General features: G+C 44.0%; 1 protein-coding gene across 1 annotated transcript in view; it reads right to left on the reverse strand.

Annotated features, from left to right (window-relative positions):
- The window catches only part of KRI1 (KRI1 homolog), a 1,261,256-nt gene that overhangs the window by 409,853 nt on the left and 825,407 nt on the right, over positions 1-25,996 (reverse strand). The window contains exon 12 of the mRNA XM_044084757.1: positions 93-263. Within this exon, the coding sequence (XP_043940692.1) occupies positions 93-263 (171 nt within the window). The remainder of the gene's footprint in view (positions 1-92; positions 264-25,996) is intronic.

The following is a 25,996-nucleotide window of genomic DNA, read 5'->3' on the forward strand; positions in this document are numbered from 1 at the left end:
ACCATTTCTTAAGTATATAAGTTATGCATGTTTACATGGATCAAACATAAAACAAGTAAACCAAGAATAATGGTAGTGCTGGTTTCACATACCTGCATGATTCGATCATGTTTCTCTGGATCAAAGTCCTCCATCAAATCTTGCTCAGTGAATCCCACATTTTCATTCCCAGTTATGTCCCTCAGCTGCTGCAACTTGTCCATAACTTCTTTTCGTTTCAGGTTCTTCAGTTGTTTCAGTTCCTCCTTTATCTTTTCCTTCTCCTAAACAAGAACATAGTATCATCACATCCAGTGCATGTGCACACCAGTAAAATGCAGTGAAGAAAAGTACAGTCGTGTACACGTACCATAAATGTAGATGTTTGAGTGTATTCACTGTTGCAGTCATTACATTTGGGTTATCTGCTTGCAGGTAGCCCTCAGTCGGCCTGATTAACAAAGTCTTGGGTCCTGCATCGGTTGCTGTCCCTTCTTCCGTGATGTCAGGTCGTCAGGGTATAAAACATGCAGCCGGACACCATTACATCAGTTTTTCTTGCCCCAGATGTCAGGAGCCCCCCTAATGGGAAGCAATTAAATATAAAAGTACAAAGATATACCTCCAACAAAAAAGCAAATACACCAAAAAGGCCTTTAAGCATAGTAAAGGAAAGTAGAGGTATAGTCAAAAGAAGTTAGGGGGCTGGAGGGAGGGTAACCAGGACTGCAACATTGAATACACTCGAACATCTACATTTATGGTAAGTGTACACAACTGCACTATGTTCTTCGTGTTTCACTGTTACAGTCATTACATTTGGGTAGATTCCCAAAGCTATGGTTGGGGGGGGGGGGAATTTAGATAGCATTAGGGCCAGCTATAAGGCCCTGCAAGACTGCAGTGGCAAAGCCAGCTCTGGATTTAGAGAAAAATGGCAAATGATAATGCTTGGTGAAAGTATGTACAGAACTCCAGGTAGCAGCTTCCAGGATGTCCCTGGTAGGGACGCCTCTGAGAAAGGCTGTAGAGGTAGATGCAGCCCTGGTGGAGTGATCTGATCCCCTGGGGGATAGGTTTTCCATGGTTCTTATAGCAGAAATTAATGCAATGGCTTATCCATTTAGAAATGGTTTGCTTTGAAATAGTCTTCCCATCTGTCCCTGCAGCAAATGCCACCAGCAGTTGTTCAGATTTCCTTTGAGGTTTAGTCCTGTCCAAGTAGAATCTAAGTTGTCTGTGCACATCTAAGGAATGTAGTATCCGTTCCCCTTTATTCTGTGGATTGAGAAAGAAGGTTGGCAAATGAATGGACTGATTAAGAGCCACACTGGATACCACCTTGGGCATGAAGGATGGATTGGTTCTGAGGGACACCCTGTCCGCATGAAAGATGATGAAAGGCTCCACTGCCATAAGGGCCTGTAATTCAGATACTCTTCTAGCTGAAGTGATTGGTAAAAGGAAAGCTGTTTTCCAAGAAAGAAATTTTAAGTCTGCAGTAGCAGCTGGCTCGAAAGGAGGTAAAGTGAGTTTCTCCAAGACAAAGTTAAGGTCCCAGGCTGGGGCTGGAGCTCTCGTGGGTGGTCTCAAACTCGTGGGTGGTCTCAAATTTTTGGCCCCTCTGAGGAACTGCTTGAGCAGTGGATGAGAGAAGAGGGGAGGTTCTTTGTTATAATGAACTGAAATGGCTGAGGTGTGGATTTTAATGGAGGAAAAAGTCAGGCCCTTGTGAAGCATCTCAGTTAAGTATTGCAAAATCTGAGGTAAATTGGGTGCTGCTGTGCTCATCCCTTGAGATTGGTTCCAGGCACAGAATCTTTTCCATTTTTCAGCATAAGATTTTCTAGTACAAGGCTTCTTTGCCTCTAAAATGACATCCATCACTGGTTTGCTGAGGGATGGTAAAGGAGAGCTTAGGTAATTAGCCAGGCTGCTAGGTTCAGTGTTTGAAGCTGAGGGTGCAGAATCTGGTTCTCCTGCTGGGGGTACCAATGTTGGCATGGCCAGGCTGGTGCAATTAAAATCGTCCTTGGTTTGTCTTGTTTGATCTTTACACTTCCTTCACAAAGCAACAGAGCAGACTTAGATTTAGTATTGCCCTGAGTTCCTTGGTCTTTGTGGGCATTAAAAGTATCTGGAGTAAAAATTCGGACCCTCTCTGGCCTGCTGGGACCTCTTCGATTGCTCTGTCAAGCAAGATGGTCTGGACCTCATTTGAGGTTGCTTTCCTTGGTATGGGTTGCACTGAAGGAGGTTGAGAAGTCTAAGCTGGGGGTGATATGGAATAGAGCAGCCACCGGACATGATTCTCCTTACCCAAAAATCCACAGTGAAGGTCACCCACACCAGTGTTTACAAAGCATGTCGACCTTGACTGGCCAAAGAGGTAACAGTTAGGAAAACCTTCAGGGATCATAGGAATGGAATACCAAAAATTATTCCTTACCTCCATGGGTACAGGGACCACATTTACTTCTGGGATGGCATTAAGAATAAAATTCCAATTTAGCCTAGGAACCTCTATCTTGTCGCATTTTTTGCTGGGGCTGCTGGGATTAGCCAAACTATAAGTTTCTCACCACCTACTTCCATTTCTGTTGCAAAGTCCTTTCTGAGGAAGCAAACTTGATTTTCACTGCTATGATCATATTGTCTTCAAGCTTACAACTAGAAACTCTCTTCTTGACTTACTGACCAAACAGTGTATTACCATCAAAGCAGGAATTGGTAAAAGCCACCTTGAAATGGTTCAAAAAATCTGGAGGTCACATCCAGGCCTGTCTTCTTATCATATGTCCTGAGCCTGCATCTCCAAACTGCCTCATCAGTCATGTTATGTAAAAGAAGCATAATCAGAGAAGAAACAATGCTCACGGTAGCCACCAGAGTCTCCAAAGACAAGACAAGTTCTCATATAGCAACTGTTTCAGGTTTTCTGACACTTTCTGAACAATTTCTCTCTAAAACCAAACTATGTGCACCAGGTAGTATAAAGCTCTAGCAGAGAACACACCAGATGTATAGACTACCTTACCTAATCTGTCTGTAATCCTGGAATCTTTGTTAGGGGGATGGATAGCTTGGCTGTCTTCTGGGAAGTTCTTCTTCAAATATAATAATATTTCTCTAGAACTGTAGAAAATGAGCTTCTATGTACTGACTTAAAAAGAATAACTTTTATAATTTAACTAGTGCTGAGTTTAAGGCATTGAATGAGTTATGGACTAATAATGAACTCACTATACGTCCAGCCGATAATGGGGGGGGGGGGGGTTCAGCTGTGGTCCTAGATAGTAAAAAGTATGATTTTTATATTACAACTTTGCCTAGTGATGTTTCTACATACGAATGTTTGACTTAGAATCAATTAACATGTATTATTGCTAATGTACATAATTGTCTTTATGACTTGTTGATGAAGCAAGTAATTGATAGGGCACTTTATGATTTTATATTAGTGACTGAACCCTTAATTCCAGTTATACATGGTTTACCAAAAGTTCCTCCCCTGAGACCAGTAGTCTCAGGCAGAGGTTGGGCCACTGAATTTATCTCAATTTTCTTGGAGGGGCAACTTAAGAAGCCACTTGAGAAAGCGGTGTCTGTTTTAAGGGGACACTGAGCATTTCTTGAGTAGTCTGGGTGAGTTTGCTAGAGAGGCCATGGTGTATTTGATGAGAATGTCGTCTTGGTTAGTATGGACATCCAAACTCTCTTTACAGTCATTCCACTTGATTTGGGGATAGCATCACTTAAAGACTTAAAGAGTTTTTTTAAGGGAGAAGGCTGGCTACCCATCGGATTTCATAGACTGTTTAGGAGCATTAATGGAGGTAGTGCTTTATAACAATGTGTTTTTATTTGGTGATTTAGTTTATAGACAGAGGATTGGAGTAGCCATGGGGACTCCATGTGCTAACAGCTAGGTCAACCTAGTGTTGGCGGACTGGGAGCGCATGGTAGGCCTCTGTGGTCATGAGTTTACCTCCAGCCTTCTGTACTATAAACGTTTTGTGGACAACATTTTTATTTTGTGGCATGGTTCAGTTCCAAACCTTATGAGGTTTGTACAATATCTTGAATCCACCAGCAGCTGTTTTAAATTTGTTGAGAGTCACTCACACATGACAATTGAGTTTCTGGCTACTAGGATCACATTGAATAATGGCATTTTGTCCAGTTCTCTTTATAGGAAGGAATGTAGAAAGAATGCACTTTTGCACTTTAACAGTATGCATCCCAAGCATGTTTTTAAGAATATTGCTACCGGACAATATTTGCATATGTCACACTTACATACTGATGATGTTCAAAGTCATGAAGCCATGCTAGGCATTAAGGAAGATTTATTATCGAGAGGTTATAATGAACAGTCATTGGAGAATAGTCTGAATATGGTTAGAGCAATGTGTTCAGATAGAGCTCAACCATTTTTTCATTGAACTTACACTCCATATAAAAAAAATGTTCATGTTATAATAAATAATTTTTCCATGAAAAGACAACTTTGTTATAAATCATCTCATGCTTCTTTGCCTGCCTACAATTGTCTTGGCACTTACATGTGTATAAAATGTAAAGCCTGTAAGCTCTATTTCTGTGCTACAAGAATTTCAGCACCCTAATATTGATTATTTTTTAAACCATGTTTTTATGCAGATTGTCGGTCTAAAGGCTTGATCTATTTGGCTAGGTGTAGGTTGTCTACATGTTTCTATGTGGGCCAGACAGTTAGAATGCTGAAGGAATGCATTTTGCAGCATATGGGGGATATTAAACGTTTGAACATATTAAATGCATTAGCCAAACATGTTTCTTTGGCACCTGGGCATTCCCTTGTATTCAGTGTCTTGCAACTTGTACATGCTAGTAGGAGAAGGGGTGACTTCAATAAAAGACTAGAGAATATTGAAGTTAAATGGATTGTGAGGCTGCAAGCAGATAAGCAGCCTGGGCTCAATTCATCTGTGCCTTTAAAACCTGCATTAAAAAAGTGAAGTATACATCAGTAATTGCTACTTATATTTGATTGGTTAATTGATTGCCTTTGTATTATATAAGGTGATGTGTTTCTGTGATGTTGATGAAGCACAAAGTGTGAAAGCGCCTATCCTCTTGAATAAAGTCTTACTTGTTTTTATCAGTCTTGGTGGCAGCTTGGTTTTTGTGGAACATTGGCTTTCCCAAGGTAGTTAATGTTCTCAGAAAACATTCATGGGTTTTCCCAGCTGGAAGAACTAGAAAGATAACACAAAAAAATCAGCACTTAATAGAAGTACAGGGTGCCCTGTGTGTCTTAGCATGGATGACCTTTCTTTTAAGTTAATTCAATTCTGTGAGTGTGGCTGTCAGTTTGGGACTTTTGATCCTATTAGGAGGGTAAAACCTCAATATTTGAAGATGTACATTGTTTTGTGTGTTAGTATTAAGTTAATGGGTATTGGGGCATGTCTGTCTTTTTTTTTTTTTTTTTTTTTTTTTTTTTTTTTGAGGACTTTCAATAAAAAAAGAAGTTATGTCTTACCATAATGTTCCATCTGTGTTGTTGAGCTTCTTCCATTCATCACTGATTGGGCTCGGAACCGAATTGGCCTAATACCAAGCTCGCGTACACCAAACACTCTCGAGCTAAGCTGCTACCCACAATGCCCTTCTCCCAGTTGCCTCAGATCGAGTTTGCATGAAACATACAGAAGTAAAAACAGAGGCCATTTCTGCGCAAAAACCCTGAAAACACCACAAGGACCCATAAGATCCACCAGGAGCCTTTGGTGGGGGGCGGAGGGTGGGATGTGATGAATGGAAGAAGATCAACAACACATATGGAACGTTATGGTAAAACATAACTTCTTTATCTGATGTTGTTAATCTTCTTCCCATTCATCAGTGATGGGACAGAATCCCAAGCTACCTGAAAACCTGGGTGGCCCTTATGGAAGAACATTCCTGAATACCACTGAGCCAAAGGCCGCTCTTTCTCTGGGGACCATATCCAACTTGCAATGTTTGATGAAAGTGTGAGGTTTAGCCCAAATGGCTGCTGCGCAAATGTCGTCCATAGAGGCTCTGGAGTGAAAAGCAAAAGAAGTTGGTATAGCTCTCGTTGAATGTGCTTTGACATTGTCAGGTTTAGGCTCATTTGCATGTGAATATGAAAAGGCAATACAATTTCTGAGCCATTTTGATAAAGTGACTTTTGAAACAGCATATCACATTTTTGGTTCAGAGAAGGAAATGAAAAGTTGATCTGACTTGCTGACAGATTTAGTCCTATCCAAGTAAAAACATAGTTGCCTATGTACATCCAATGAATGCAGACAGTATTCTCCTTTACTGGAATAGTTTGGGAAAAACACTGGGAGTGCAATGGATTGGTTCACAGAGAAATCAGAAATCACCTTGGGGAGCAAAGATGGATTAGTACGTAGTGATACTCTGTCTTTATGAAAAATTAAATATGGGCTCTTGATGCACAAGGCTTGCAATTCTGATATCCGTCTAGCTGATGTAACAGCCACCAAAAATACAGATTTCCATGACAGAAAGTTGAGGTCACATTTTGCAGCAGGCTCAAAAGGGGGTAAAGAGAGAGACTGTAGTACTAGGGAGAGATTCCATGCCCCTAAAGGACGCCTGATTGGAGGTCTGCTATGAAACACTCCTTTGAGAAAGGTCTTGCATAGGCGGGTGGAGATAAGTGGAATGCCCTCTAAACCGTTATGAAAAAGGAAATAGCTGCTGAATGGACTCGAATGGTAGAAGCTGATGCTCCATTCTTAAAAAACTCAGAAAGATATTGAAGTATAACAGAGACTGGAGCTGAGAAGGGGTCTAGCATCTGTTCTTTAGACCAAAGAGCAAACCTTTTCCACTTACCTCTGTAAAGTTTTCTGGTAGATGGCTTATGGGAGGCCAGAATAATATTTCGAACAGGTGAGGAAAGAGTTTCCTGCCTAGCGACTAACGGAAGTGGAGAAACCAAGCTGTCAACTTGTGAGCGGACAGATTTGGGAGAGTCAACCCTTGGGGGTGAGAAATCAAGTCTGGACGAGTGTCCAGGATCCATGGAGGTTGTAACAGGTGAGGTCAGAGAAAGGGGAACCACACTTGGCGATGCCAGAATGGGGCAATGAGGATCACACTTCCATCTCAACCGAATTGCTTTCTTCAAAAATTGGGGTATCAAGGGAATTGGAGGATAAGCATGGAGGAGACCCGTGGGCCAATCATGAGTCAGAGCGTCTCTCGGAGACTCCCCCTCTGGGGGAAAGAGGACAAAGAAGCTGCTGCATTTGTTGTTCGAAGAGGAAGTGAAGAGATTGCAGCAAGGCTGGCCCCATCAGATGAAAATTTCTGCCGTCATGTTTGGATTGAGAGACCACTCATGTGTAAGGAGGATGTATCTACTTAGCCTGTCTGCATCACATTGGAACTCCCCGGGATATGCGTTGCTATAAGAAAGCAGTTGGAAGCTATCGCCAATGCCAAATTCTCACGGCCTCTCGACACAGGGGTTAGGATTTGGTTCCTCCTTGTTTATGTACCAAACTACTGACATACTGTCTGACTGAATTGCAATCGTTCCCGATGGAAGAAGCAGATGTAAAGCCTGCAATGTCAACAGCACCGCTCTCAACTCCAGAACATTGATATGCAGGTTGACCTCTAAGCTGGACCATGTGCCTTAAACTGTCTTTCCCTGAAAATGGCCACCGCCACCCTAGCAGGGAAGCATCCATGGTCACCGTGGTATTGGGTTGAGGAGTCTGAAAGGGGCGACACCAAAGTTCTGCGTCTGGCCTCATCCACCAGAGGAGATCTTCCTTGCAAGAGTTGGTAATGAGGATCTGTGAGTTTAGAGGGTGGAGATTTGCCAACCATTGGGACAATAGGAGCCATTGTAACAGTCTCATGTGTAATCTTGCCAGAGGAACAAATGGAATGGCTGCATGCATGGACCCCAGAGCCTGGAGAACTTCTCTTGCGGACACCTTTCTTTGACAGAGTATCACTCGTACTTGTAATCTTAACCTCTGAAGCCTGTGAGCTGGTAGAGATACCAGGCATGTTCGAGTATTGAAAACTGCCCTTATAAATTCCCGCTGTTGGGTAGGTTGTAAATTGGATTTCTCACAATGAACTGTGATGCCTAGGGACGCCGCTAGCGAGAGTGTGTAACGAAAGGCCATGGTCAGAAGACACTTGGTGGTGGCGGAGAGGAGCCAATAGTCTAAATATAGAAATACCTGGAATTCTTGAAGTCTCAGATGAGCTGTCACCACTGCTAGGCATTTCGTGAACACACTGGGGGCCGTCGAGAGACGGAATGGCAGGGCTCGGAACTGGTAATGACTGGCTCCCAGCCGGAAGCGAAGGAGTAAACTGGAGCATTTGTCCATTTTGATGTGGTAATATGCATCCCAGAGGTCTATTGAGCACATCCAAACATCCTCCCATAAAAAAGGGAGAATGGACTGAATAGTGACCATGCAGAATGTGGTTTGAACCACTAACTTGTTTAGATTGCTGAAATCCAGAATGGGTGTCCAGTCCCCGGTCTTTTTTGACACCAAAAAGAATCTTGAGTAAAAACCGGATCCGCATTGGTCTGGGGGGACTGGTTGGATGACTCTTTTTTGACACAGCTTTCTTATCTCTGAAGCCGCTTCTTCCCTTTGACTGGGTTGAACATCAGGAAGGTTATTTGTAGGTACTGGATGGGATGTTAGAGGGGTGTAATAGCTTCTGGAGATTATTCTATGCACCCACCGATCTTTGTAATAGAGTGCCAGGCAGTCTGGTGCAGAGAAAAATGAGCCATGACTGCTTACAGAGGAAAGAATCTGGGCAATGCTTCAGAAGCGTTGATAAGACCGCCTGGAGAAAGAATCACTGGAGCCTTGATTTCAGGTACCGTCTCTGCCCCTAAAGGGGCATCTTCCACCACTGGAACCTACCCTGCTCTAGGGGAATCCTTGCCACGTGCGTTACGGAAAGGACCTTGAGATTTTTTGTGCCATATTTTCCCACTCCTCTGGTTCCCGGAAAAAGAACGCTGGGGCTTGGAAAAACATAGGCCAACGGCAGATAAGGTCTTTCCATCCTACTCACACCTGGCCAGTGTGTCCTTTACTTTAGAACCAAACAAGGAAGATAGTTCAATAGGGGCATTCAAAAAGGAGGACTTGGAGTCCACGAGGTCACAGATACGCCTCCAGGCATGATGCCTCATGACTATGCCTGCACCCGCAGCTCTAGCTGCCCCTTCAGTTGCGTGGAAGAGCAACTCATGGATGAGTTGGAGATAGATTCAAGGGTGGCAAGTTGAGAGACAACCTTGTCTCTTGCCCCATCAGAAACTTGACCCGCGAGGGCTCCAGAAAGTTCAGAAATCAGATCTCTTTGGAATCTCATGAAATGTGCCAAGTAGTTCAGGGACCTGACTGCAAAGGAAGCTGAAGCAAAAACTCGCTTCCCTAGTCTGTCCACAGCCAGGGACTCTGTTGGGCAGATGAACAGTAGGACTTTCTTCTGCTAGATCCTTTTTAGTGGCCGCCACCACCATAGCGTCAACTTTCAAGCCTCTAGAACAGTGGGGGTGCTCCTCTGGTGGGGAAAGAATCTTATCTGTTCTCCGGGGAATGGCCTCAATAGAATCAGGGTTCTTCCATGCACACTGCACGACGAGCTGGACTAACTCGTTGGCAGGTGGGGTCACCCAAGAGGTAAAAGGCAGAGAGCGAAAAGCCTGCAGAAAGACAGACTCCTCCGAGGAAGGATTAGAGGGCTTCCAGCCACCCCTCTGTTTCAATATTTCCAGGATGTCTCCAAAGGAGACATCATCGGGGGTGACCATGGGGACCCCTCCCCATCATCATAGTCCATATCCTCTGTGAGAGACTCTTCAGGAGAGTCAATGTGTTTCCTCTTACACGCCTTCTTCCGAGGAGATTCTTCAGTGGGGATATCTGAGGAAGACCCGGAAGAATGGGTACCATGAACTGTGGTTTCCTGAGACTTCTGCTCTTGGTGTCCTAAAGAGGTGGCCCGTGGTAACTGTAGCTCAGAGGGAGCAGGGAGAAGTTCCGACGTAGGAGGAGCACTTCCAGAAGCAAGCACCCTCTCCATCACCCGGAAAGCAGGCCTGCCCGAATAGGAAAGGGAGCCTGGAACCGAGGAGGACAATCTCGGAATCGGTGACACCCTGCTCCGCCAGACCCACTCCCGGAGATGGAGCCTCAAGTAAGGCGTCATCCCCAGATCCAAGGACGGAACTAATAAAAAACTTGGAGCCGTGGTCAGTACCGAGGACTCTGCCCCCCCAACCATTAGTCTAAGGAAGGGATGGTTCTGATGGAGTCGAAACCCAAAGGGGTGCTTTTGAAGCCTTCGTGAGAGTCACCGTCGGCGCTCGGGAATGGGTTTCCACCAACGATGTCAGAGCAATGGGCTTCGGAACCGACGGATCCGAAGGAGGAGTATAAGTTGGAATCTTGAGAGCAACAGACCCAAACCCTGAAGAGGGATGAGGCTTAAGAACATTTATCACTCTGGCTGTCAACAGCTGATCCAGCAGGCGCATCACATCGAATTCAGAAAGACTCCTAGTGGACCTCATGGACACTCCAGAAGGGGAGTCGGGTCAGTCCAGAAAGGGACTGTACATCTGGCCAAAGAACAGGTCCAATGAAAGGGAGTACCGAGTCCGTGATGTTTGAGTTATCTGCACCGTAGTCTCTGTGGCGTCGAGAAGGGACTCGGTGCAGAGGAGGCACTCGGAGTCGAGGTTATGATCGGTTCCAAAGGAATTGTCGAAAACACTTTTGGTGCAGTAAAAGGCGAAGTCGGTGCCGTAACTATTGTAGAAAGTAAGGTCGGAGCCATAGTCAACATTGTAGACAGGGCTGGTGCCAAAGAGGTTGGTGCCTAAGGTGGCGACAACGTCAAAGTTTCTGTAATATCTATGGCCTTAGTTAAAGAGGCAACTAGAGTAGAGCTCGGAACAGAAGCAATAGACGTAGTCAGAGCTGATGAAGCAATCCTATGCTCCGATGAAGATTTGTGAGCCTTATGTTTATGAGACATGCTCTTATCACCAGCCAGTGAAGAGGGATTTGAATGGAGACTTTTTTGCCCTTCACTGAGAGGTTGAGACCTCTGACGCAGAAAGGGCCTCTGAGAAAGGAGAAACTAAAAGGCCTTTCAAAAATCAGTTTGTTTTTTTTTTCGTTCAGCATCCGCTGCCTAAAACTTAGGCAAATCTGGCAAGGAGGTTTCACAGAGAGGTGAGAAACCCACAGACAATACACACAATCATTGTGCGAGTCACTGTTAGGGAGTTTGTCACTGCAAAAGTCCCTTTTTTGTCAGACATTTCCATACACATGAAAACACACACCACTAGAGACTAAAAGGAGGAAAGGAAAGAAGATACCAACAATGGTATCAAACAATACCACAAGGGTAGGAGAGGGTGTACCAACGATGGTATAAGAAATAACCAACTGGTAGAGCTAGACAGATAAAAGAGGGTAAAAGAGTTAGATTAGGAAAAAGTTCAAAAAACACACAATTATCTATAAAATATAACACTTAGCTGGAGAGCTCAGTGGAACGTTGCTATATGGCTGTGCAGCAAATGAGATCTGAGGTAACTGGGAGAAGGGCATTGTGGGTAGCAGCTTAGCTCGAGAGGTTTTGGAGTACGCGAGCTTGGTATTAGGCTGACTCGGTTCCGAGGGCTTGGAAACGAACCCATCAGTGATGAATGGGAAGAAGATTAATAACATCAGATCTAGTTTTTTAACATAGGCTTAAATGTATACGACAAGAAACAACTGTATAAAAGTTCAACCTGACAAACAGTGTATGCATGTAACACAAAAGCTGGAATTAGACATTTAATAAAAAATGATTTATACATAAAATGTGGGAATAGCGTCTTAATGCAATGATGCTTCCTTTAATGTCTTTAAATGTAAATGGCCTCACAGATAAATGAAGAGTAGTGAAATATATTGAAAAATGTAGAGTGCAAATAGCTATGTTACAGAAGACGCACTTAAAACTGAACATATGAATATGATAAAGAAAGGTTGATGGTTCTTCAGCAGAATAACTGGGACAAAGGAAAAGAGGAGTACTTATATTAATTGCAAGAGCAGATGCAATAGTCATGGAAGAAAATAAAAAAGATAATAATGGCAGACTTGTAGTCCTAAGGGGCTACTGGCAAGGGAGGAGGATTACACTGGCATGTCCTTTCATTCCACTTAAAACTGCTGTAATGGAGCTTAAGAAAATTCTGGGAGAAATAATCAGTTTTCAGCAAGGAAAAAGAAGTTATGTTCTTACCATAACGTTCCATCTGTGTTGTTCATCTTCATTCATTCACTACTGATGAGTGTCTGTTCTGTCCTCGGAACTGAGTCGGCCTTGCAACAAGCTTGCGCCAGCCAAAAAAACTCTCAAGCTAAGCTTTTACTCACAATGCCCTTCCCCTTGTTACCTCAGATTGAGTTTGCCCATTATAAGTAAAGCAGTGGCTTTCTTGGAGCAGAAACCCTAATGTAGGAGTAGGACCCAATCCAATCCCACAGGAGCCTCTGGAGGGAGAAGGTGGGTGGGACACAATGAATGAAGATGAACAACACAGATGGAACGTTATGGTAAAAACAAAACTTCTTTATCTGATATTGTTAATCTTCATTCATTCCTTACTGATGGGATAGAGTCCCTAGCTACCTTTAGTCCTGGGTGTCCCATATGGAAGAATGTTCCTGAGTACCACTGAACCAAAGAATGCTCTTCCCCTGGACGCCAAGTCCAATTTGTAATGAGTGATAAAGGTATGAGGGGTAGCCCAAGTTGCAGATGCACAAATATCATTCAATGAAGCCATTGCATGAAAAGCAGCAGAAGTTGCTGCTGACCTGGTGGAATGTGTTCTGAGTTTGCATGGTAGACGAGTTTTATTCCGTTGGTAAATCAAAGATATACAGTTTCTCAACCAGTTGGACAAGGTTACTTTGGAGACAGGATTTCCTAATTTTGGGCCTGAACAGGACACAAACAGCTGGTCTGATTTACATACTGACTTGTTCTGTCCAGGTAGAAGCATAACTGTCTGCGTACATCCACCAAATAAAGACAGTATTCTCCTTTGTTTGAGTAGTTGGAGGAAAAAGACTTTTAGGTCAATCGTTTGATTAATTGTTAATTCTGAAATAATTTTGGGCAGAAAGGAAGGGTTAGCCCGAAGTGATACTCTGTCTTTGTGAAATACCATGTAAGGGCATTTAATACATAAAGCTTGGGGTTCCGAAATTAGTCTGGCTGATGTGACAGCTACCAAAAATAGTGATTTCCAGGACAGGAAAGTACAGTTGTGTTAAGTTACCATAAATGTAGATGTTCTTGTATATTCACTGTTGCAGTCATCACATTTGGGTTATCTGCTTGCAGTAGCCCTCAGTCGGCCTGATTATCAAAGTCTTGGGTCCTGCTTCGGTTGCTGTCTCATCTTCTGTGACGTCAGGTAGTCATGGGTATAAAGCATGCAGCCAATGCCATTACATCAGTTTTTCTTGACCCAGATGTCAGGTGCCCCCCTAACTGGAAGCAATTAAAACTATATCTATATCTATATATACATGTATATATATATATATATATATATATATATATATATCTATATACATGTATATATATATATATATATATATATGTATATATATATATATAGATACATATGTGTATATATATATATATATATATATATATATATATATATATGTATGTGTATATATATATATATATATATATATATATATATATATATATGTATATATATATATATATATATATATATATATATATATAGATATATACATACATAAGGTTACACCTCCAACAAAAAAACAAATACACCAAAAAGCTTTTAAGTATAGTAAAGGAGAGTAAAGGTATAGCCAAAAGAAGTCAGGGGGCTGGAGGAAGGGTAACCAGGACTGCAACAGTGAATACACTCTAACATCTACATTTATGGTAAGTGTATACAACTGTACTATGTTCTTCATGTTTCACTGTTGCAGTCATCACATTTGGGTAGATTCCCAAAGCTAAGGATGGGAGGATACATTTAGATAGCATTAGGACCAGCTATAAGGCCCTGCAAGACTGCAGTGGCAAAGTCAGCTCTGGATTTAGAGTAAACTGGTAAATGGTAATGCTTGGTGAAAGTATGTACAAAACTCCAGGTAGCAGCTTCTAGGATGTCCCTGGTAGGTGTGAGAAAGGCTGATGAAGCCCTGGTTAAATGGGGTCTAATCCTCTGTGGGATAGGTTTTCCATGGTGCTTATAGCAGAAATGAATGCAATGGCCCATCCATTTAGAAATGGATTGCTTTGAAATAGCCCTCCCCTCTGCCCCTGCAGCAAATGCCACCAGCAGTTGTTCAGATTTCCTTTGAGGTTTAGTCCTGTCCAAGTAAAATCTAAGTTGTCTGTGCACATCTAAGGAGTGCATGATCCTTTCCCCTTTGTTGTGTGGATTAGAAAAGAAGGTTGGCAAATGAATGGCAAATGAAATAAGTGCCACAGTGGATACCGCCTTGGGCATGCAGGAAGGATTGGTTCTGAGGGACACCCTGTCCGCATGAAAGATGATGAAAGGCTCCACTGCCATAAGGGCCTGTAGTTCAGATACCCTTCTTGCTGAAGTAATTGCTAAAAGGAAAGCTGTTTTCCAATAAATAAATTTTAACTCTGCACTTGCAGCTGTCTCAAAAGGAGGAAGAGTGAGTTTTTCCCATACAAAGTTAAGGCCCCAGGCTCGAGTTGGGGCTCTCCTGGGTGGTCTTAAGTTTTTGGCTCCTCTGAGGAACTGCTTGAGCAGTGGATGAGAGAAGAGGGGTGGGTTCTGTGTTGTAATGAGCTGAAATGGCTGAGGCATGAATTTTGATAGAGGAAAAAGAAAGCCCCTTGTGAAGCATCTCAGTTAAGTATTGAAGAATCTGAGGTAAATTGGGTGCTGCTGTGCCCATCCCTTGAGTTTGGTTCCAGGCACAAAATCTTTTCCATTTTTCAGCATAAAATTTTCTAGTACTAGGCCTCCTTGGCTCCAAAATGACATCCAAAACTTGTTTGCTGAGGGATGGTAATGGAGAGATTAGGAAATTAGCCAGGCTGCCAGGGTCAGGGTTTAAAGCTGAGGGTGCAGAATCTGGCTCTCCCTGCTGTGACCGCAGGGTAGGGGTCTGAGGCAGGTGCCATGGAGCCAGCAGTGACAAACTGCACAAGAGGGGGTACCAGTGTTGGCGTGGCCAGTCTGGCGCAATCAGTATCGTCCTTGGTTTGTCCTGTTTGATCTTTAGTAGTACTTTGGAGAAGAGAGGCAGAGGAGTAAAGGCATAAACTGATAGATTTTTCCAGCTGAAGGACAGAGCATCTACTTTCCAAGCTTGTTTGTGGGGAGTCCTTGTGCAGAATTTGTCCAATTGGTAGCTCTGGGGGGAGGCAAACAGGTCTATATCTGGGCTCCCCATTTGTTTATCAACATGTTGAAAATCTTTGGTTCCAGTTTCCACTTGTGTGGGTCCATGAGATTTCTGCTGAGTTCGTCTGCCAGTGTGTTTAGTTTTCCTGGCAGGACCTGAGCCTGTAGATGCATTTGATAGCTCAAGGCTGTGTTACACAGAGCCATGGCTAGTCTGCAGAGGGGGTAAGAATTGGTACCCCCCTGCTTGCTTATGTACCACATGACAGTGGGGTTGTCCATCCTTACCATTAATTGTCCTGGAAGAATGTGGTCCTTGAAGGCTGTCAGAGCATTCTGTACAGCTAACATTTCTTTTTGATTGATATGCAGGTGCATTTGACTTGGGTTCCATTTGCCCTGAATGCACTTCCCTGCCAGGTGACCCCCCCATGCATAGTCTGATGCATCTGTTGTTAGGGTTTGGGCAGCAGGGGGTAGAGTGAATGGTAGTCCCTTGTTTAGGTTGCAGGCCTCTGCCCAGCAAAGGAACTCACTGTAGGCAAAGTATGATCACTACTTCTAGATCCTGAGAATGTTGACACCATAGGCATTTTAGATACCATTGTAGTTTCCTCAAATGCAGTCTTGCATATGGAATTAGTAGAATGCAGGAGGCCATGAACCCCAAGGTGTGCAGTATTTGCCTTGCAGACAGCAGGGTTTTTGTGGCCATTAGTCTGAAATAAGTTGTCAAATGAATTTGTTTTTCTGGCATGAGGAAAGCCATCTGGGAAGCTGTGTTCAAGCTTGCTCCCAGGAATATAATTTGTTGACAGGCAAATACTGCAAACTTTGCGGTTCATGGCCTCCTGCATTCTACTAATTCCATATGCAAGACTGTATATGAGGAAACTACAATGGTATCTAAAATGCCTATGGTGTCAACATTCTCAGGATGTGATTTCTTTTCGTTTATGGTGTACCCCAGACAAGTTAGCAACTTTTGTACAAATGCCAAGTTTCAAAAGTATGTCCTAGCTTTCTGCCTGATTTAGTCAATCATCCAGGTATGGGTATATTTGAATATTTCTTTGCCTGCAAAATGCAATGACTGGAGCTAGGCACTTTGTGAATACCCTGGGCGCAGTAGATAAGCCAAAGGGCAGTGCAGAGAACTGATAGTGCATGTAGCCCGCTTTGAAGCGCAGGTATTTTCTGCAAGATTCCCTGATTGGGATGTGCAGGTAGGCTTCTTTTAAATCTAGTGTTGCCAACCAGGCATCTTTGCCTAGCATAGGAAGTAACCAGTGAAGAGTTAGCATCTTGAATTTTGGGATCACCAAAAAAGGTGTTTAATATGGAAAGGTCCAGGATAGGACGCCAAGAGTTGTCTTTTCTGGATACCAGGAAAAGTCTTGAATAGAAACCTTGTCCCTTTTCCTCTTCTGGTACAGTTTGAATAGCCTTTATGCTTAAGAGAGAGAGTACTTGCTTTTGAGCCTCTGCCCACTGATTTGGGGTATATCTGGCCAACCGTTTGGGGTTGGTAACGTGTGAAAGTGAAATCTGTATCCTTGGGAAACTATATTTAATACCCATTTGTCCTGGGTAATGAGTTCCCAGTATTTTGCCTGCAGAGCAATCTTTCCCCCCAAAGGAGCAGTCAGTTGAGAAGTGCTTGGAAGTTTTAAAGGTAAGTCATTGAGATAGTTTACCATTGGGGGGGGGGGGTCTTACTACTCCCTGATTTGGAAGTGGGAGCCCCCCACTATTTAGTCCTGTGCGTACCCTGGGACTAAAGCCTGGGTGTTCTGCTGGTTCTGGGTTTGGACTGAGAAGGCCTGGAAGAGGCAGGAAAAGACCAATTCTTTGAGGCCCAATGCCTACTAAATCTTGGAGGTTGTACTTTTAGGAAATCTTTAACAGTTTGCATAGATTTAGCTTTTTCCTCCATCTTTTTAAGACCAACTTCTGCTTTGTTGCCAAACAGGCGGTCCTGATTTAAGGGAGCATCCAGCAATTTAGCTTTAACATGATCTGGCAAAGATTGCTCCTTAAGCCAAGTATGCCTTCTAAGTACAGACCCAGTGACAGCAGCCCTGCAAGATGCCTCTAGTGAATCACAACCATATTGCAAAGTATGCTTTCTAACCTGTTCAGCAGAATGCATTAAATCCTGTAAATCCTTATTTTCAGCACAGTCAGGAATCAACATCATTTTCTGTTTAAGCAATCCAATGATATGCTGCTGATACTTTAACATATAAAACTGGCAGTTTAAGGCCCTAATGGCCAAAGTTGCAGAAGTGTACACTTTCTTACCCCATCTATCCAGTGTCCTGGAGTCTCTATCGGAGGGGGTAGGATTTCTGGCAGTAGTAGCCTTGATGCCCTTGGGTCCCTGTGAAATGGTCTCAGGATCCACAGTAGGATTTTTAAAAAGGAACTTGTGAGAGTCAGGAACCCTGTAATATCTATCAGGTTTTCTGGGAGCAGGAGGTAGAGAGTCCGGGGCCAAGCTAGATTCAGAAAAGGCATCACCAACAATGTCCAGTACAGGAGGTATAGCAGAAGGCCTGTGCTGGGGGAGTAAGAAATCCCGAAGCCTCTTTTTAGACTCAGAGTAATCCTGACTTTCCCATCGAAAGTGCTCCCTAAGAGTATTTAGGGTTTCACCAAAAGAGAAATCCTCTGGAGGGGGAAGCAGAGGGAATAGAGTCCTCTGCATCAGAATCCTCATAGGTAGATAAGGGTTAAGTCCTGGTCATCAGAGGAAAAGTACAGTTTTGTACCTAGCATAAATGTAGATGTTCGAGTGTTCACCCTGCTGCAGTCATCACACTTGGGTTATCCTGTCGTCAGGCAGTCCCGCAGTCGTCCGGATTTCCAAAGTCTTGGTCCGACGTCAGCTGCTGTCACCTCATCCCTGACGTCAGTGCACCAGGGGTACATATATTGCAACAGACGCCATTTTCTTCAGTTTTTCTTGCCCCAGATGTCAGGTGCCCCCCAAAAGGTGATCCAAATCAGTACCAAAAAGTGAGAACACTGTACAGACACAAAAAAACCTTCAGCTATAAGCAAATACATCAGTAAGGTATAGCAGAGATTTAGCCAATAGATCAGAGGGGTTGGAGGGAGGGTAACCTGGACTGCAGCAGGGAGAACACTCGAACATCTACATTTATGGTAGGTACAAAAACTGTACTATGTTCATCGTGTTACCCTGCTGCAGTCATCACACTTGGGTTGAATCCCAAAGCTAAGGTAGGGTGGAGGCATTATAGAGGGTTAGAGGAGGCAATAAGTCCCTGCAGAACTGCAGTGGCGAAGCCTGCCCTGGACTTAGAATAAAGAGATAAGTGGTAGTGTTTGGTGAAGGTGTGTACAGAACTCCAAGTTGCAGCTTCTAAAATTTCCTTGGTAGGAACCCCTCTGAGAAAGGCCGTAGAGGTAGCTGCTGCCCTGGTAGAGTGGGATCTAATGGTAGGAGGAACTGGTTTGCCATGATGGGCATAGCAGAAACGTATGCAATGGCCTATCCATTTAGAAATGGTTTGCTTGGAAATGGCCCTCCCTTGAGAAGCTGTAGCATAGGAAACAAAGAGCTGGTCAGTTTTTCTGAAAGCCTTAGTTTTATCCAAGTAATATCGAAGCTGCCTGTGAATGTCCAAGGAATGTAGGAGTCTCTCACCTTTGTTCTGTGGATTGGGGAAGAAAGTGGGTAGATGGATGGTTTGATTTAAAGCTACGCTGGAAACCACCTTAGGCATGAAGGAAGGATTAGTTCGTAGAGACACTCTGTCGATGAAAAATGAGTAAAGGTTCCACTGCCATAAGTGCCTGTAATTCTGAAACTCTCCTAGCAGAAGTTATTGCCTGGAGCAGGGCAGTCTTCCAAGATAGGAACTGAAGGTCTGCAGAGAAAGCTGGTTCAAAGGGAGGTAATGTTAGTTTTTCCAGCACAAAGTTGAAGTCCCATGTTGGTGTACGAGCTCTTCTAGGTGGTCTAATCTTTTTTGCCCCTCTGAGGAACTGCCTTAGGAGTGGATTTGAAAATAAAGGTGGATCCGTGTTGTAGTGAGCTGAAATAGCTGAAGCATGGATTTTGATTGAGGAGAAGGAAAGCCCTTTATGCAGCATCTCAGCTAAAAACTGCAAAATGTGAGGCATATGAGGCTGAGCTGTGTCTTGGCCTTTAGCCTGGTTCCAAGCAGAAAACCTTTTCCATTTGTCCGAGTAAGCCTTCCTAGTGCTTGGCCTCCTGGCGTCTAGAATAACATCCAGAACTGCTTGTGAAAGAGGGGCTGGTTGGCTGCTTAATCGATTTGCCATGCAGCCAGGTTTAAGGTTTTGATCTGGCTGTTCAGAATCTGTTTGTCTTTCTGAGTGAGCAAATGAGATATTTGAGGCAATATCCAAGGTGGGCTGTGAGCCATATTCTTCAATAGTGGGTACCAGTGCTGGCGTGGCCAGTCTGGGGCTATGAGAATTATTCGAGGTTTCTCCTTTTTGACCTTCAAAAGAACCTTTGTGAGAAGAGGTAATGGAGGAAAGGCATATGCTGTCAGTTTTTTCCAACTGAAGGAGACAGCATCCACTTTCCAAGCTTGTTGGTGGAATGTCCTTGTACAAAATTTTGTCAGCTGGTAGTTTTGAGGACTGGCAAACAGGTCTATATTTGGTAGGCCCCATCTTTGAGTTATCATTGTAAATATTTGAGGGTCTAGCTTCCACTCATGGAGATCTTTGATGTTTCTGCTTAGGTCGTCTGCCAATGTGTTTTTCTGTCCTGGCAGGAAGTGAGCTTGTAACTGGACTTGGTAGGTCAGAGCTGTGTTCCATAAGATTATTGCTTGCCTGCAAAGAGGATAGGAATGTGTGCCCCCATGTTTGTTTATGTACCACATTACTGTGGTGTTGTCCGTCTTTATTGCCAGTTGTCCAGGCTGTAGTAGATCCTTGAAGGCTGTAAGAGCTTTTTGTATAGCTAGCATCTCTTTTTGGTTCATGTGCAGTTTTCTTTGTTCTGCAGCCCATAGGCCTTGAATGCATTGCCCTGCCATGTGAGCCCCCCAGGCATAGTCTGAAGCATCTGTTGTGATCGTTTGCCTGGGTGGGGGCAAGGTGAAAGGTTGACCCTTGTTGAGGTGACATGCCTGTGCCCACCATAAAAATTCCTGTTGAAGGCAGGGCAGGAGAGATATCAGTGTGTCCAAGCTGTGGCTGTGTTGAGACCATACGCTCTTTAGGTACCATTGTAATTTCCTCATATGCAGTTTTGCAAATGGTATTATCAGAATGCAAGATGCCATGAAGCCCAAAGCCTGCAGAATTTTTCTTGCAGTTAATTGGGTCTTTGTTGCCATTGTCTTGAAATATTGAGTCAGTTGTAATTGCTTGTCTGGTGTAAGATAAGCCTTCTGGGCCGTTGTGTCCAAGATGGCACCCAGGAATGTCATTTTTTGTGAGGGTACTAGTTTTGACTTCTTTTCGTTTACTGTGTACCCCAGGCAATTTAGTAGATGCTTCACAAAAGCCAGATGTTGTATGAGAATGTCTTTTCTTTCTGCTTGGATGAGGCAGTCGTCCAGGTATGGATATATTTGTATTCCGCTTTGTCTGCAGTATGCAATCACTGGTGCCAGGCATTTTGTGAATACTCTGGGCGCAGCAGATAAGCCAAAGGGCAGTGCAGAGAATTGATAATGGGTTGAACCTGCAATGAAACGGAGGTATCTTCTGCAACTTTGTTTGATAGGGACATGCAGGTATGCCTCCTTGAGGTCCAACGTTACCAGCCATGCTTCCTTGCTCAACATGGGAAGTAGCTGCTGTAGTGTTAGCATCTTGAATTTGGGAACTTGTAAGTAAGTGCTTAGAATTGAAAGGTCCAGAATTGGTCTCCAAGCATTTTCTTTTCTGGGTACTAGGAAGAGTCTTGAGTAAAATCCTTGTCCTTGCTCTTGAGTTGGTACCCTCTGAATGGCTCTCATGGCCATGAGAGCTGTAATTTGTTTTTGAGCCTCTGCCCTTTGATTTTGTGGCAGGTTTGGCATTCCTTCTTTTATTGGTAAGGTGTGAAAGTGGAATCTGTATCCTCATAAAATTATGTCTAGGACCCATTTGTCCTTTGTGACCATGTGCCAGTTGTCTACAAATAATGCTAGTTTTCCCCCCAGGGGGGCTGACAAAAGAGCTTTGTTTGGCCAGCTGAGGTGCAAGTCATTGAGTTTGCCTTCTGGTGGCTTGAGACCTATCTTCTCCTCCCTTCTGGGTTGGAGTGGTCCATTGGCGAGGTTTATACTGAGCTTGTGGTTGTCCTCTGCCCCTTGGGTGCCTGTATTTACCCCTCTGAGGCCTGTCAGTGGCTGGAAAGGACCAATTTTTGGTTGGCCAGTTTCGGCTGAAGCGAGGGGGTTGTACCTGTAGGAAATCTTTGACTGTCTGCATTGATTTTGCCTTATCTTCCATTTTCTTTAAGACTTCTTCAGCTTTAACACCAAAAAGAACATCCTGCTGTAAGGGAGCATCTAGTAGTTTTGCTTTAACATGTTCAGGCAGACTTTGTTCCTTTAACCAGGCATGCCTACGTATAACTGATCCAGTGACAGCTGCTCTGCAGGAGGCCTCCAAAGAGTCAAACCCACATTGTAAGGTATGTTTGCCCACCTGCTCAGTGGCGTGCAACAAATCCTGTACTTCTTTCAATTCAGATTGTTGAGGAAGGGTTGTTATCTTTTGTTTTAACTGAGAGATCAGAAATTGCTGATATTTAAGCATATGAAATTGACAGTTTAGAGCTGTCATAGCTAAAGTGGCTGAGGTATAAACCTTTTTCCCCCATCTGTCTAGTGCTCTTGAATCTCTTTCAGAAGGTACTGGATTTTTAGCCATGGAAGCCTTAGCCCCCTTGGGACCCTGGGAGATAGTCTCTGGGTCAGCTACTGGGCTTTTGTAAAGGAATTTATGGGAATCAGGTACTCTGTAGTATCTGTCAGGCTTGGCCGGAGCAGGAGGCAGAGAGTCAGGGTTGAAACTGGATTCTAAATAAACATCATCCACAATATCCAAAACAGGAGGGATGGCCAGAGGTCTGTGTTGGGGGAGTAAAAGAAACTCTCTGAGCCTTTTCTTGGAATCAGAGTAATCCTGACCTTCCCAGTGGAAATGTTCCCTCATAGTGTATAAGGTTTCCCCAAACGAGTAATCTTCTGAAGGGGAAGCTGAGGGAATAGAGTCCTCAGCATCAGAATCTTCATAAGGAGAGAAGGAATAGTCTTGGTCTTCAGAGGAATCCGAAGAAATGGATAGTTGTTTGGAGGAAGCAGATTCTTCCTCTAGTCTGGGCCTTTTGTCAGGAGGAGGCTGGGAACCCCTGATAAGAGAAATCAAATCTTCGGCCATCTTGAGCATCTGTTTCTTAGGCATAGGGCCTTGAACAGGAGACTGAAGTGAAGCCTTTTTCGATTTGGAAGGAGTCTTCGATTTTGAAAATGTTTTGACTGTGAGAGTCGTCGGTCTGAATATGCCTTCAGAAGGCGAAGGTGTTTCAGAAGTACCGGCATCCTTGGAAGGTAAGTCGTCGGTAGGACCTGAAGTAAAAGGCTGCGTCGGCCTAGTACATTCCGTCAAAATATCCGTAGCGGTCTCGGGTTCCTCAACTGCGGTAGTCAGAGGCTGCGTTGGAGCCTCACTGATAACCGGAGTCCGGATCAACCGAGGCCTCGAAATCGGGCTTAGGACTGGGCTGTCGATCCTTTTCCCTGCGTTTTTTGTGCACGCTGGTAGTCGGTAGCTCCGACGGCATGTTATAATTAAATTTTCTGTCAAAAAAGTGTCGTGCAAAATCAAATCGTCTTTTAATAGTACGTTTATTAAATCTAGCACAAAAACGACAAGAAGTGACGTCGTGATCAGGGCCTAGGCAGGGTATACAATAAGAATGAAAAAAATCCTTATGAGGTATTTGCTTCCCACAAGAAATACAATTGTTAACTTTTTCTGACATCGGTCTGAGGCAAGAAAAGTTTCCCCAACGGGGTACTTAGCTTTATAGAAAACTTTGGTCTGAAACTCGAATTCGAAAATCTCAGGAGTCGGCCGACCGGCACTTGCGAACTGCTTCTGCTTCGGGCACCGCACGGCAAGAAAGACTGAAGAAAATGGCGTCGGTTGCAATATATGTACCCCTGGCGCACTGACATCAGGGATGAGGTGACAGCAACCGACGTCGGACCAAGACTCTGGAAATCCGGCCGACTGCGGGACCGCCTGACGACAGGATAACCCAGGTGTGATGACTGCAGCAGGGTAACACGATGAACATCAGAAATTTCAGAATCCTGGTCAGAAGTATCATAAGCAAATTCAGTCTTAGGTCTCTTAGAGGGGGAAGGATGGCTTCCCCTGATTAAAGTAATAAGGTCCTCAGCCATTCTTATCATCTGTTTTTTAGGCATAAAGGCCTGACCATGCGGTCTGGGCGTCGGTTTTCTAAGCATAGTTCGAGTTTTAGGCCTCGAAGAAGATGGCATTGGTTTAATATGCAGGTCAGTAGGCCTGAATACACCCTCAGAAGCCAGTGCATGCACAGCGGCTCCAGACCCATCCACGGTAGAGACATCCGCAGGTTCCACAGTTGAAGCATCTCGTGGCAAACCAGACTCCGAATGGGTCTCAGTAAAGACCTGCGAATCTGAAGTAGCGGGTATCAGGGGCTCTGAAAGCGCCTTACTAAGTACCGGCGAACTGGCAACTAGCTTAGGAGAAGCGTTGCTGGCAACTATGGACCTAAGCGGCCTGTCTCTGTCTTTATCTTTGCGTTTTTTCGGAATGTCGGTAGTCGGATGGCTTACCGAAGACATATCTGGATAATTGAACCAAGTACCAAAATATTTAGAAGTGTAAATATACCAATGACGAATGGTTTGTTGCTTAAATAAGGTACAAAACCGACAGCGAGGTACGTCGTGGTCAGGGCCTAGGCAAGGAATACAGTACGAATGAAAATCTTTGTGAGGTATTTGCTTTCCACAAGAAATACAATTATTGACTTTTACTGACATAGGTTTAGAGCAAGAAAAAGTTTCCTCAATGGGGTACTTAGGTTTATTTGAAGGCTTCAGTTCTGAAACTCGAAAACGAAAATTTCAGGAGTCGGCCGACCGGCACTTGCAAACTGCTTCTGCTTCGGGCACCGCATGGCAAGAAAAACTGATGCAATGGCGTCGGCTGCAAGCTTGATACCCCTGACTACCTGATGTCACGGAAGATGAGACAGCAACTGACGCAGGACCCAAGACTTTGATAATCAGGCCGACTGAGGGCTACTGCAAACAGATAGCCAAATGTGGTGACTGCAACAGTGAAACACAAAGAACATCTTTAGGTCGTAAGCGGAAGCAGGTTCAAAGGGCAATCGTGTCAGGGAGTATAGCACTAGTGTTAAATTCCAAGGTTCGATGGTTTCCCTGAAAGGTGGTCTGATATGTAAGACCCCTTTTAGGAAAGTTTTGCAGACACGATGGGAGATTAGTGATAAGTCTTGAAAACCATTATGGAAGTTTGAGATAGCAGCCAATTGTACTCGACTGGTTGAGGCTGCTGCTCCTGCATGATGGTGGCTTGACTGATAATCCAAAGCTACAGTACCAGGAGCTGAGTAAGTTCTATTTGTCTGTGCCGTGACCAAATAAGGAACCTCTTCCACTTGCTGAGATAGATCTTCCTGGTGGATGGTTTATGTGAAGCCAGAAGGATGTTACGCACTGGGGAAGTAAGATTATTCTGCCTGGTGATTACTAGAAGTGGAGAAACCAATCTGTCAGCTTAAGACTGGATATGTTTGGGTGAGTTAACCCTTGTGGGTGCGAGATCAATTCTGGAGTTGGATCCAGAATCCAAGGTTGATATACTAGGTGAGGCCAGAAGAAAGGGAAAAGTACAGTTTTGTACCTACCATAAATGTAGATGTCCGATAGGTATGCATCTGCAGTCATAACATATGGGTTGTCCTGCCTCAGGCAGCCCTCGGTCGGCCGGATTCCAAAGTCTGGGTCTGGCCTCGGCTGATGTCGCACTTCACCCGACGTCATAGCTCCTGGGGTATAAAGGCATCAGCCGACGCCATTTTCCTCAGTGTTTCTTGCCCCAGATGCCAGGTGCCCTCTAGGAAGGCAAAATTTGGATAAAAGTAGAAATTCCAAACAGTAGAAAGCAAAAAGTATATATACATATAAACAAATACACCATAACAGATTCCCCCAGCTAGGTAAGAGAGGGGTAAGTACCCTAGGAATACCACAGAGGGGAAGGAGGGTGGGTAATCCTGACTGCAGATGCATACCTATCGGACATCTACATTTATGGTAGGTACAAAACTGTACTATGTCCTTCAAGGATGCATCTGCAGTCATAACATATGGGTAGAATACCATAGCCAAACTGGGGGAGGAGGCACTAAGATAAAGATGGTGTAGTTAAGATCCCTTGTAAAACTGCAGTTGCAAAGCCTGCTCGGGATCTGGAGTATAA

Source organism: Protopterus annectens, chromosome 9.part0 (genome assembly GCF_019279795.1).
Source record: "Protopterus annectens isolate FY-2018-M chromosome 9.part0, PAN1.0, whole genome shotgun sequence".
Taxonomy (NCBI): Eukaryota; Metazoa; Chordata; order Ceratodontiformes; family Protopteridae; genus Protopterus; species Protopterus annectens.